The sequence below is a fragment of the Trachemys scripta genome, chromosome 5 (genome assembly GCF_013100865.1).
Source record: "Trachemys scripta elegans isolate TJP31775 chromosome 5, CAS_Tse_1.0, whole genome shotgun sequence".
Lineage (NCBI taxonomy): Eukaryota > Metazoa > Chordata > Testudines > Emydidae > Trachemys > Trachemys scripta.
Genome location: NC_048302.1, coordinates 13,816,666 through 13,830,858, shown reverse-complemented (window position 1 = coordinate 13,830,858; position 14,193 = coordinate 13,816,666). Strand labels below are relative to the sequence as shown.

General features: G+C 44.9%; 1 protein-coding gene across 6 annotated transcripts in view; it reads right to left on the bottom strand.

Annotated features, from left to right (window-relative positions):
* Positions 1-14,193, bottom strand: part of FRAS1 (Fraser extracellular matrix complex subunit 1) — a 294,329-nt gene that overhangs the window by 71,559 nt on the left and 208,577 nt on the right. For all 6 annotated transcript variants that reach the window (XR_004645979.1, XM_034772627.1, XM_034772626.1 and 3 more), the window contains 6 exons: positions 11,621-11,735; positions 10,915-11,052; positions 8,265-8,297; positions 7,331-7,462; positions 5,562-5,687; positions 4,390-4,637 (listed from right to left, as the gene is read on the bottom strand). Coding sequence is in view for 5 of the 6 variants with exons in the window: in XM_034772627.1 (XP_034628518.1) it covers positions 4,390-4,637; positions 5,562-5,687; positions 7,331-7,462; positions 8,265-8,297; positions 10,915-11,052; positions 11,621-11,735 (792 nt within the window). In the remaining variant the exon portion in view is untranslated. The remainder of the gene's footprint in view (positions 1-4,389; positions 4,638-5,561; positions 5,688-7,330; positions 7,463-8,264; positions 8,298-10,914; positions 11,053-11,620; positions 11,736-14,193) is intronic.

The window sequence follows — 14,193 nt, the reverse complement described above, 5'->3', positions numbered from 1 at the left end:
AGTACTGATTTTGCCCCAGATCCCTAAGTGTCCCCCTCAAGGATTGAACTCACAACCCTGGGTTTAGCAGGCCAATGCTCAAACCACTGAGCTATCCCTCCCCCATAGTTACACCAATGTAAATCTGGAGTAAACTCTATTGAAATCAGTGAATTAGTTCTGGGTTTACCCTGGCACACTTAAGAGCTGCATTTGGCCCATTTAACTATATTATGTGTATCCAACTGTATGATATTATATTTACGTCCGCATCTCTATTAAAAAGTTTCAGGTGACATCATGTACCACAGTGTCAAAGTTTTAAGTCACCGTAACCGCAACATACAAATAAATAAGCCTCTTCCCCTACCCACAAGTGTAATTCCACCGACTTCCATGGAAGTAAGAAAAGCAGGTCTGACCCATAGACTTTCATTACATACATTCAGAGAGCAAGATTTATTTTTCCATAAGATTTGAGTGCCCACAAAAATCAGACACCTAATGTCGACTTTTGATCATTTCACCTTCCTCCACCACAATCAGTGCTATTAAACTGATGGCACCTGCAATACTTTTTAATGTATTAAAGTGTGTCCGTACTCTGATCTCTTTTCCTGGGCGTTTTTAAAAATGATTTCCCAACAGTGTAGTCAATGCAAATCCGATAAAATATCTTAACATAAAATTTTCAGTGCACTGAGTGGTGATTTAACCATGTAACTACAAGTGAAATCCCCCAACTACTCTGTGGAAACCTCATTGAGTGACATCAGCCTAAGTGACATCAGTTTCTGTAATTACGTATTGTTCATGAAATCACACCAGTGATGCCAACGCTTGCCACACTGCTGTTTCTCTTACAGCCTCAGCTCCTGCAGTCACATGATTATGTGAGAATCTGCTTTAATTTTTTTAAAAGTGTTTCTAGCCTTCATGGTGGCAGAGAAAAGCCTGAAAACATGACCCTAGAAACCAGAAAGCAAAGGAAAAAATCCCCATGTATTATTTTTTTAAAAATCTTGTGATTTTTAAGCCAACGCCATGATTTTTGAATGTTTGGGGTTGGCAATACTGTCATACTGGGTCATACAAAGGTACAAAAGGCTGTTATTTCTAAGAGTACGACAGGGTACTCTCTAGGACATCAACCTCCTGGACACCACAATCAGCTTCAACAATGGAACCCTACAGACAGCTATATACAAGAAACCCACAGCTCACCACACCTATCGTCATAGATCCAATAACCACCCAAACACATCAAGAAATCTGTTATCTACAGCCAGGCGCTCAGATACCACAGAATATGCTCTGAGGAGAAAGTTCGGGATATACACCTTAACACACTTAAAACTGCCTTCACCAAACAAGGATAGACTACCAGAGAAATAGATTGCATCATGGAACAGACCAACCAAATACACTGAGAGAACCTGCTTCAATAGGGAAAAAAAAACCCTCTGAATGCACACCCCTAGTTATCACCTACCACCCCGCACTGGCACCCGTATGAGAGACAGCAAACAATTACAATCAACACAGTCATCACTCAGTTACAACCCAAACCCCTTCTTCTGGCCTTCAGACAATCCTCCAACCTCGCCAAGCTCATTATCAGAAGCAAGCTCCCTACAGACCAGGCCACACCAACTCAAAACGGCACCAGACCCTGCCAGAACAACAGATTCAAAACCTGCGGACATATCTCCACTACTACAATGATCAACACCCCTCACAACACACCTTTCAAGATCCAAGGGTCCTACACATGCCTATCACAACATATGGTGTATCTCATCCAGTGCACTAAATGCCCTGATAACAACTATTTAAGCTAAACAATCTATTGCACCTTGTATTTAGCTGTGAAGCTTGAGTATTTTTCCCAGACCTGAAGAAGAGCTCTGTGTAGTTTGAAAGCTTGTTTCGTTCATCAACAGATATTACCTCACCCACCTTGTCTCTCTAAGGTATTGTATGTTATTTGCAGAACAAAGAACAGGCACGTCAATTACTCAGCTGTAGAAGTGAGCTAGTGGCATTTTAAACCAGGGGAGCATAGGGTCAAGTATTCTGTGTCTTCATCAGAACCTGAAGAGGAAATTATAACTCCCCCAACCTAACTTACAAGTTGTCAGCTTTAAACCATTATATAAGATATGGATGGGACTCCTACAACCGCATCCTCCACAAACTCCCAGTGACTCCATTTACAGCACTGAAGCCTCCTGTCTTGGTCAAACTCCTACACCCGCCACCCTCCTCCCCCCGACTGTCTTCTCCACAAAAAGTTGTATGACGGCTCCCGGCGTTGCTTTCTCTCGTCCAGAAACCACCACAGGACAGTTTCTGGATGAGAGTTTCTGTGATAGTTCCCATTGCTATTTTTCCTCAACACACACTCCAAAAAACCCCATCCCAACCATGCTCGTTGCAGCCTTCCTAGCGCTCAGGATAACACCGAGCACGTTTCATCTTCAAAGAGCTCTACAGATAGGAGGTAACATTTTCAAAAGTGTCTAAGTCTATTCTCAAAAGAGACATAGGCACTTCGGAACCTAAGTTCCATTGACTTTCAATTAAAAATAGGCTCGTGTGGGCTTACGGGCCAGATTTTCAATGGAATTTAGGCACTTAAAAAAAATGCAGATCGGCACCTAGCTGGATTTATAGAAGTGCCGAAGAGTATGTCTAACTGAAAAACAAAAGAACAACCCCACAGCGGCGCATCTGACAGCCCATGTCATGTGAGGCTTGTGCTACGGGGCTGAAAATAGCAGTGTAACTGTTCTGACTTGGGCTGCTGCCTGGGCTCCGAGATCCTCCATGCTCACGTATTTTCAGAGGCGGGGCTGCAGCACAAGCAAGAATGTCTACACTGCTCTTCTTAGCCCCACAGCACGAGCTCCATGAGCCTGCTGCCCTGGGCTATGAGACTCGCTGCCCTGAGGTGGGGTTTTTTTGCCGCTTAGGTACCTAGCTCCCATTTAAGTCAGTGGAAACAACTACACACGGGAATGATGCTACCCTGCTTAGGCGCTTTTGTAAATGCCATAGGCACCTATCTGCCTCTTTAAGTGCTTAAATATCTTAGTATATCTGGGCCTAAATCACTTATGAAAATAGGACTTAGCCTCCTAAGGCACTTCGACTTAAATGGTGTGTGGACTTTGTAGTAGTCATCTCGACAGGAGTGAATTTGACCCTGGGTGCCTTTCTGGACTATTAGGTACAATAAGAATATATTCCAGGAGCTCAGTCAAACCTATCCTGAGTATCCAAAGGGCTAGTACTTTAAAATTCAGAGCAAGACATGCTGTTAATAAGCAGGAAAGACTCCCTAGGGGCCATTTTAATCTGTCAGATGAACAATTTTCAAGCTGCAATGGTCTATTGGTTCAATATACTTTTATAATTTCCTGATTTTTATAGGACATAATATTGTCTCAACAGATATTAATACATGAGGGGGGAAATCACTACGTGGCTTTGTTTTATTTATTTATTTATAAAATGAGTGAACTTCAGTACAAGGTGGGTGAGGTAATATCTCACTCTGTGTAAGCTCAAACACTTGTCTGTCTCACCAAGAGAAGCCGGTCCCATAAAAGATATTACCTCGGCCACTTTGTCTCTCTGATATCCTGGGACCAACGCAGTTACAGCACTGCATGAATTGCTGTACGTTATTTAAATCTGTAAAACTTGAAAGAGACCACGGAGATTTTTTGGAGAAATGGTGCAATAATATTGCTTTCTGGATCGGACACCTTTATGTGGGTATGTCCCATATTTCTACTCAAAGCCATTTTTTTTTTTTACAATTAAGTTATATAAGCCCTGAAAATAGGCCATTAAAATGCTTATAGTCCCTTAAATTGTGAAGCTCGTGTACAGGTCTCTTCCATGAAATCTACTGCTAATTCCATTGCTACTAAATCCACTGCGTCTAGCAAAGCACCACACTTCTGTGACACCATCGATACTGGAAAACTCACGGCGTACGCAAGCAAGGTATCACAGCACGATGTCACAGAATTCCAGGTCGTTCTTTAGCAAACTAGGAAGAGCCAGTCAATATCAGGGAGGGTAAAGAAGTTTTTAAAAGATTATTGCTGAGCGAACCCACAGGCCTGGTTAGCGGGGGTGTTTGGTGCATAAATATGGGATTAACTCAATTTTCATTTTTGCTTTGCAGTTCACCTTTACTTCAGTCAAATATGTATAGCCTCAGAAATCTGATAGGATGAAAGAGCTCATTATCCCCTTTTTGGCAGCTGTAGTCAGGGTATAGTAAAAGGTTGACATATTTGACATGTATCAACATCCTGAAGGTGCGGTGGTCTCCTGAGGGGAAGGAAGCTAGCTGAATGCATTGGGTTTAGCAAGGAATGGACACAAGCTTACAATGTAAGCAAGGTGTGATCGGGAGAGAGTCACAGAGCTTTTACTAGCCACCGTGACAGTCAACGAGCAGCCATGGGCCAGCCGGGGACCATCGCTATCCATCAAGGACACTTTGACTTTCAGCACCGTTGTTGCAGTGGTAACGCCGTCAGTTACGGAGATTTCCATGCTGTCCTCTGCTACTGATGAGCCATCGTGGACATATTGTAAAGCATTTCGGGTGACATCCTCATACGTGAAGGTGTCTCCTTCCCAAAAAGAAATATAAAAACAGTGATGACTCTATCCGCTGCATGAAATTAATACTTTAAGTTCAGATCAAATGTCTCAGTCCCAGAAGAAGCAAATCACTTAAGCACATGCTTATCTGGTATTTGATGCATCCCTTACAGCTGTGTGAGCACTGATTCTATCTGAGGGTTTCATTAATGAACTAGAACGTATGCAGGGAGAAGCCATGACCTTCACAGAAGTACAGAAAAACCTGTGACAAAATGAGTAATATTTTACTAACAAACTTTCCCATTTCTTGTCAGCGCAGCATTCTTCTTTTCCTTCCATGTCCTTCTAAAATCCACCTCTCTTGCCAAGGCTTCCAACACCAGGGCTACTCCCTCCCTATCTATTCTTTGCATGGCTTTCCCATTATCCCCATTTTACAGATGGGAAAACAACTTGCCCAAGGTCAACCAGCAGGCCAGATGCTAAGCCAGCAATAGAACCCAGATCTCCGGAGTCCCAGTTCAGTGCCCTACCCACTAGGCAATGCTGCCTTCTGGATCAACAGAGCTGGGACTTGAAGCTGAGTCTCCCCCTTTCCAGCTGAATGCCCAAACCACTGGGCTACTGGCTACTCAGGGGTGGGTCTCTCTCTCTCCATGGCAAATTTTGAAAGGTCTCAGTTTCATCCAGATTCTGAATGGGAAAATTTCTGGGGGACAGGTAAACTGTTTCCAGCCCAGTTTTAGTGAACATATTCAAGTGCTCTGAAAATAATTAATACTCAGTTGGCTCTCAGAAGAGCTCGTGACAGGCAATTACCAGCCATTTATTATTGACAAACAGATCCTAGCTCAATCGCTTATTAGAAATTAACAAAAACACAAAGATAGGGATATTGCACTTGGTGACTTCCCCCAAACTTGAATTCCTCTTCTTCCTGCTCAACTCACCTGCTTTCATGTGCTCGTGGACCCCAGCGTTATACCTGAGCAGAACACCATGGTGAGGAGGTTCCACCAGCTCAAAGAAGAGATCTTCAGGAGCCGAGTCTGTGTCGCTTACTGCCAGCTGTATCCCTGCATTGGGGGAATACACAGCACTAGTGTCGGAGCTGTAATCTGCTGTACAGCGAATCTTCCCTTATAAGCAGCCGGTCTAGCATATGCAATTTTACATGCATTAAATGACCGAAATGAATGGGCTCTAATTGAGTTTGTATTTTAAAATTCATGTAATTCTGGAGCTCTCCTCCACACAAATGTCTGTGGGTCTGCCTGCCTGGAGACAATTTGTCCCTGGTGATGTTGAGGTCATGAGTTCAAACGGAGACGTTATTGCCAATCTGCCGTACAAGTGACAGCTAGCATGACCTTCAACTCCTCACCACGTGGGAGGGGACTGCATCCAGTTGTTCATGCGTTCAGACAGCCCCATGGTGCAGTGCGAGTGGGTCAGTGAGTCCGTCTATAAAAATGCAAAGCTTCCTCACCCTAGCACATAGAGCTGTGCAGCACGTTCTCATAGACCAGACAGTGTTATGTGCTACATTGCTCATATCGGGCCAGCGTCCACCCCCTGCCCCTGTGGCAGTACAATGTGAGGGGGAGAGTGAGGGCCCTCCCGCCTTGCACAGCCCACCAGAGCAGGTCAGAATGCAGCCCTGCAGCTCAGCCGAAAGGGGGAGAGGGTGGGGAACAGATGAAGCCATGGGGAAGGGGTACATGCTGGACCCTTCCAAGAGGTGCAGCAGTTTGTGCCTGTTGAGCTCTTGGAATGGAGGTGTTGGGCTCAGCACTGCCGCCAAAGCAGGTTGCGGGCTAAGTGCCACAATCTAGCCCAGAGGTGGGCAAACTACGGCCCGCGGGACCCTCCTGCCTGGCCCCTGAGCTCCTGGCTGGGAGGCCCCCTCCCCCATAGCCTCAGCTCACCCCACCGCCAGCGCAATGCTCTGGGCGGCGGGGCTGTGAGCTCCTGGGGCAGCGCAGCTGCAGAGCCGCGGCCTGACCTGGTCTTTGTGCTGCGTGGTGGTGGCAGTGGCGGCATGGCTGGCTCCAGCCGGGCAGCGCGGCTCCAGCACCGCCAACCACCAGTGCTCCAGGCAGCATGGTAAGGGGGCACGGAGCAGGAGGGGTTGGATAGAGGGCAGGGGAGTTCGGGGTGGTGGTCAGGGCAGTCGGGGGGGAGAACAGGGGGTTGAATGGGGGCAGGGGTTCCGGGGGGGCAGTCAGGAAAGGGGAGGGTTGGATGGGGCGGTGGGCGGCAGTCAGGGGCAGGGGTTCCGGGGGCAGTCAGGGGACAGGGAGAAGGGGTGGTTGGATGGGGCAGGAGTCCCGGGGGGGCCGTCAGGAATGAGAGGAGGGGTTGGATGGGGCGGTGGGGTCCGGGGGCAGTCAGGGGACAGGGAGCGGGGTGTGTGTGGATGGGGCAGGAGTCCCGGGGGGAGGCGCAGATAGGAGGTGGGGGCCAGGCCACGACCCCCTCCCCTGACTGGCCCTCCATACAATTTATGAAACCCAATGAGGCCCTCAGGCCAAAAAGTTTGCCCACCCCTGATCTAGCCCCTAGCAAAAAAAGATGAGCCCACACCAGAATTCGAACCAGCTGCATGTACTGGGCTCATGGCGACGAACCCAGCCCGTTCAGCACTTTCTCAGAGTAATCCCGTCAGTCGTGCTAGTTCAGAACTGTGCCTTTGCTACAGGCCCTCCTGGCTCCTTACCAATCGTAGCCTTGCCACCCTGGCTGACCTCCAGAAATGGAGCTGTGATCTGGAACACCGGAGGCTGCTCATTAGTCGAGAGCAAGTGAATGGTAAATATCAGCTCAGGGGTGGTATGTTCTCCATCAGACACTACAACCAAATGTAAACACATCTGCATTAACTGGCTTGTTTTAAATGACACATGTTGAAACGCACCTAAAACCACATTCCAGGCAGTCTGCTTTTCACCACTGACCGTCACGCAACAGTAGTTTCTTGCCCCATCCCCTGCTAATTACCTTCACTGTCCAGACACAAGACTACATAATTCAGAAATTCTGAAAAAACAGTGTCTTCCTTTATCCCTAGCCCGTCCCTGGCAGTACTAACGTACTAGAAGAGCAGTGCTGACTCCGTGTGTGCTTACGCACATGTGTATGCCTCTCTCTTTTACAGGCTGCAGTCTGGAGCCAGAACACAAATGGGTTATCCAGAATAAGGGATGCTAGGCAGCACAATGAAAAGGCTTAAATGAGGTAACAAGTTATTACATACTTCAGTTATCTGAAATGTTTCCATACTACATTTAACAATCATTGAGTCAAACTTTGCTGTCCTCACTCATGTCAATGGGATTTTTGACTGAATAAGATCTGCAGGGTTTGAATTAATGGTTAGAAAAGAGGTGTATCTGCTATTAAGAAAACCATTTCCTGTCTCCTACCAAGGAGTCATTGTCTTCCATGCATATTAATCCATAATTTGTGAAAACAGCCATTAAGTATTTCAGGTGCACTTTTACTTTCACAGACTTTTACTCAACACTCAGAAGTCCCTGAAATAGGAGCCAGGCGGGCGGGGAGCAGGCAGGGAGAGGTAAAGCAAAGGACATTAACAGGAAGGAAAAAGTACCACGACCCTTATGCCAGTGAAAGAATAGTGATTTATATACCTGTGAAACTGAAGTTCACCGACTCCGGGAGACCTGCAGGGGGGAAAACAAAGTAGAGCACTTTTATTACTAGCACAGGAAAAAACAGGGTCACATGGATTTAAATCCATTTTGTTTTCAACAAAAACTTGAGAATCTTTCCTGACATTTTATGGAGGCAGTTTATTACATATGCTTCAATCCTGGGTGTTACTGTCAGGAACTCCTGAGTTTTAATTCCAGCACTGCCACTCGCCAGCTGTGCGGCCTCGGAAAAGCCACCAAGTTTAGACACCTCCATTAGTGGTTGTTTAATTTGGGCCTGGTTTCTGGAAATGTTGAGCACTGACAAGTCCAACTGAACTGAACTCAGCTCTTCTGGAGCAGTAGGTACAAGATGTCCCAAGATGGGTACTCGAAATCAGTGTAACTTTTGAAAGTGTAGCCGTTAGCTCCCCTCGGTCTCAGATTCCCTATCTGTAAAATGGGAATGCTAATACTTCCCTACTTCCAGGGCTATTGTAAACATTAACTGTTTGTACAATGCTTTGTAATTGTTAAGAACTTGGAATTTAATACAGTTAACAGAGAAATGTTCTGCTATTCGATGCTACAAGGCAGGCAACCTTACAAAAGGGATTTGCATAAATTGGTGATTTACTATCACCAGGCCTGGTGATTTACTAATAATTGCTTCTAGGTTTCATTTCCTCAGCACACACAGCTCTGCAAATCAGGGAGTGCTAATATCACCATCATATTTCACTGACTGAGTCGAGTTCACTGCAGACAGAGTGATGCTACTCTAATAAACTTGATTTGCACATTGTTAGAAGGCAGGGCGGGGTTTACCTGCCTGTACTTGCACCAGCCCCCCTGTGAGTTACTCATCTTCTGCTGTCTTTCCAGAATGAGGCTCCAGTATTCAGAACATTACAGAGCACAGCCACCCATCATCAGTAAATACAGAGTTGTTCACTTGTTACAGAGTCAATTTCTACACCTCTATTTACAACAGAAAGTAGCTCAGCACATACAGTCCATGAAGAAAAGCTACAGTAGAACAGTTACGAACACCAGAGTTACAAACTCAACCGCACCCCTCATTTGGAACCGGAAGTACACAATCAGGCAGCAGCAGAGACAAAAAAAAAGAAAAAAGAAAAAGCAAATATAGTACAGGGCTGTGTTAAAAGTAAACTACTAAAAAAATAAAAGGAAAGCAGCATTTTTCTTTTGTATAGTAAAGTTTCAAAACTGTATGAAGTCAATGTTCAGTTGTAAACTTTTGAAAGAACCACCACAATGTTTTGTTCAGCTCCGAACATTTCAGAGTTCCGAACAGCCTCCATTCCCAATGTATTCATAATTCTGAAGTTCTACTGTAATTAGTTCTATATGTAACAACCAGTGAATTAACCATTCTGATACAAACAGAGCTACTGTACCCTGTGACGCACTATACACCTCTATGATAGAACATTAAAAAAAAAAATCAACTAAAACACTCAGGGCTAGATTGTGCTAGACGGGCACTGCTCTAAGCAGGGGAAATACAGAGCGTTGCCTTGTCCTCTCTGGTGCCCGTGGAGGGACTGTGCATGAGGGAGGCTTACTCTGCTCCTGAACTTCCCAGTGTGCGACTAGGGAGGCAACATCTTGGTATGAAGGGAAGGGATGGGCCATGGCTTGACTGCCTCTGTCTGGGGCAGTGTGCGAAGAGAGAGCACAGAGATTGCAACTGTGAATGGCTCTTGCAATGGGTGCTGAAGCAAGGGAACGGGGGTCTCCCTCATCCTCTCCCCCACACCCATACAAGGGCCAACCCGAATCTATCCATGTCAAATTAAAACAAGTTTCTAAATATCACATGCTTTATTTCTCTTCTCATTCCACTACAAAACCAGAACATCCCAACAGACACTGAACGTCAGAAAGAATGCAATGATTTCTTGAGGAAGAAGGAACTTGCTTTGGCCCAACAGACTCTGTACTGCATACCTGTGCACTGTTGGCTTTTGTTTTCACTACACCCATTTAGGTTAACACACAGTTTTGGAAGACAGCCCCAGGCCAGGATGCAAAGAAAGCCCCCCCTTTCCATTGGTTTATCTCCACATTATGAGGGGCTCTTTTGTGTGGAGTTACAGGATTAGAAAACGATCAGTCCATAACGCAACTTGAGGGGTTGAAGAACATTTTAAATGGTTCATCCTACTCTCATTCCACATCCAGAGCTCTTCTTGATGCCAAGTGGACAACATGACCCTACACTCTTTTTAAATGTACGTAATACACTTTGAAGAATGGTATTTAACATAAGGATTTGTCTCAGCTGAAAGAACTTGGCTGCATACCGTATTGGCATAAGGCCTACAGACTTATGCATGTAACACGATCCCACACTTCTCAACTTGCCATACCCAAACTAGGATTTCCACTGTAAAGAGTTCACAGTAATTCAAGTCCTAATCCTGCTCCTGTTAAAGTCAATGGCAAAACTTGCATTGGCTACATCTTCATTGTTTAATGGAAGTGAGTTTGGCTCATAACAGAGAGAACATGCTAGGTTTTTAGAGGGGAAAGAGGCACACCCAGGTCTGTCATGGGAACTAGTGGAGATATTGCCACATTCTTGACACAGAGCTAGTGAAGTGCTGGTGTTTCTTACCAGCAAAAGAGAATGCCATCATCTCTCTGATGTGTGGAGCTGCAGTGGGTGGACGGTAAGCAATCTTGCCATGGTTTATATCCGCTTGCGTGAAATACTTGACTGGGGAGAGGGGCCTGTCTCTGTGCTCCACGATTCCTAGAGAGACAGAGAGCTCACGTTAACAAGAGGCATCCATTTCATTTTTAACACTAAACAATCAAGGCTCAGCTACTGTCCCTTCACCCCCTGTAATGCTATTTATGTCTTCAATGTTATCTCTGCTCACGTTCTCCAGAATGGGCCACCCAGCCACAGCCCATTTGGCTGCATTCGCACACAGTGCAGCTCTTTGGACCTAACAGAGGACACTGGGAATTAAACACAGATTTCTAATTGAGTAAGCGCTGCAGATGCTTATGGATGGAGAGGTGAAAAGAGCAAGATCATAGAGTGCAGTGTGCAATGTATTCCAGACACTGACATTACAGAAAGCTGGTTGGGCACTGCTCACTCCTCTGCTAACTGAAGGAATCAGGTTGAGAAATAGATGGTTTGAAAAGTATTGAAGGAGGATAGAGAGATTAATACCTGCCTGCACAGACAGATACTTTGGATAAAGCTAGAGAACTTAGAAGAAATGGCAAGAAAAGCACAGAAGTCCTTAGTCTCCAGCACTAAGACTTTTGTTTTTAAAACAAAAAAGCATATTAATATCACATCTTGCCTTGATTTGGCTGCAGAGATACAGTCACATTGAACATGATTTTCCCACTTGGACTCTCTGAGTCTACAAAGGAGAGATGACGAGGCTCAATCACTGTCACCCGATCCTCCAGTGCCTAAAAAACACATTATACAATGAACACAAAAGCCAATGGCACCTGGAGATTTGCTCAGAAATATAACAAATCAATTGAGAGAGTTGTTCCCCAAAGGAACCAGTCCTTAAACACAAGAGTCTCAGAATACCTGATCTTTAAAGTTACACATTTAGATCCCTGACAGCGACGTGCTGGGAGAGCCTTGGCCAAGTCACTTGATCTCACTGTGCCGTCTGTCCAACAGGGCAATACTCAGCTACCTTTAGGAGGCGCTGTGGGGTTCACTACTGGTTAAAAGTACCTCTGTGCAGAAGGCCAGCGCAAGGCTTATTCACCACCTATGACCTAATGTTGTAAACCAGATTCAGATTCTCAGGGAAGGGGCTACAGGAGTGGCAAATATTAATCATTAAGAAGAGAGAGCAGTTTATTTCACATCAGTGATGAGTCTTCCTTTCTCCAGAGAACCAGTGGGAATCAGAGATGAACTATACAGAGATTTTACAAGAAAGTTTACATGCAAGAAAGTTAAGACCCCCCCTCCCCCTGCCGTCCCTTACACTCTTGTGCAGGCTATCCTGACCTGGGCTTGGTCTGGGAACGGAGGTGTGAACAGAGCTACTGCTGCCTCGATTTCCCTCACCAATCTGGGGACTGGTAGGCCAGGAGTGAACAGAGTCCTGGCTCTGTCTCCTCCCCCCCATCCAAACACACCAGCCAGTACAGCAGAGCTGACAGGGCACGGTGTCACAGCTTGTTCCTGGCATGGCCTTGCTGCAGATTACTACCCCACGTTGGAGCAAGGGGAAGCAGAAAGGGATACGTGCCTCAGAGCAGTGCTCCTTATACATCCCCCCTCACACACGCTTTTGGCAGAATGGATGAGGAAAAAATAATCAATGTGATTTAAAACTACTGGGTGAAGGTACAAGTCATTCCCTAGCCAGCTTATTGGTCAGATATGTTTTGAGTGAATCTGCTTTTTTTAAAAAATCCTGAAAAATTTCCAGCAATTTCCATGGAAATGTCAAGGAATAGCAGCTTTTCCTTTTCTATTCAAGCCCTTTAAAACTGCGTACTGTTTCCTACACTACAAGAACATTATCAATGCAACACTTCCAAAGAGCCACTGTGGTGTGGGAGCACACTGTACTGCATATTATAGATATATAACTTGTGGATGTATGAGAGTCTTAATGCAGTGGAATTAACTAACATAAGAACATAAGAACGGCCATACTGGGTCAGACCAAAGGTCCATCTAGCCCAGTATCCTGTCTTCCGACAGTGACCAATGCCAGGTGCCCGAGAAGGAGTGAACCTAACCGGTAATGATCTCTCTCCTGCCATCCATCTCCACCCTCTGACAAACAGAGGCTAGGGACACCATTTCTTGCCCATCCTGGCTAATAGCCATTAATGGATTTAACCTCCATGAATTTATCTAGTTCTCTTTTAAACCCTGTTATAGTCCTAGCCTTCACAACCTCCTCAGGCAAGTGGTTCCACAGGTTGACTGTGCGCTGTGTGAAGAAGAACTTCCTTTTATTTGTTTTAAACCTGCTGCCCAATAATTGCATTTGGTGGCCCCTAATTCTTATATTATGGGAACAAGTAAATAACTTTTCCTTATTCACTTTCTCCACATTACTCATGATTTTATATACCTCTATCATATCCCCCCTTAATCTCCTCTTTTCCAAGTTGAAAAGTCCTAGCCTCTTTAATCTCTTCTCATATGGGACCCGTTCCAAACCCCTACTCATTTTAGTTGCCCTTCTCTGAACCTTTTCTAATGCCAGTATATTGGCATTAGAAAACTGCTGCAAGAGGTCACCGAGTTTAGTACTCCATCTGGATCCTAAAATGGTCCAGATCATTTCGTGATCACCAACATCTGTATCTATTCAAGCTACGTTAATTACATGGGCAATTAAACCCCCTGCTTTAGAGCATAAAATGATCATCTGCTGAGGATCAAGAAGAATTTTTTCCTCCCACTCACCATATTGTGTAGTCTACTTACTACCTCATAATACCAAAAATATTATAATGACATTATATAAATCAGTGGTATAGCCTACCCTAGAATACTATGTTTAGTTCTGATTACTGCATAGCAGAAATAGAAGAGATTCAGAAAAAAGAAACTACAAAGAACAGAGGAATGGAAAACCTCCTTATGAGGAGAGATTGAAAAGACTGGGAGTGAAATCCTGATCCCACTGAAGTTCCCAAGAAAACTCAAATTGACTTCAATAGAGTCAGGACTTCACCCTGAAAATGTTTAGTTTAGAGAAAAAAAATGAAGAGGGAATGTGATAGACATATACAAGATAATGAATGTTACAGGTAGGTTTGGAAAGATTAGATTTTTATCGGTCAATGTCAATAAACAATGATTTCACCATACACACACAAACCAATGAAAAAATATTTCCATTGATAATAATCCAAATGTACAGACAGGCAAAGT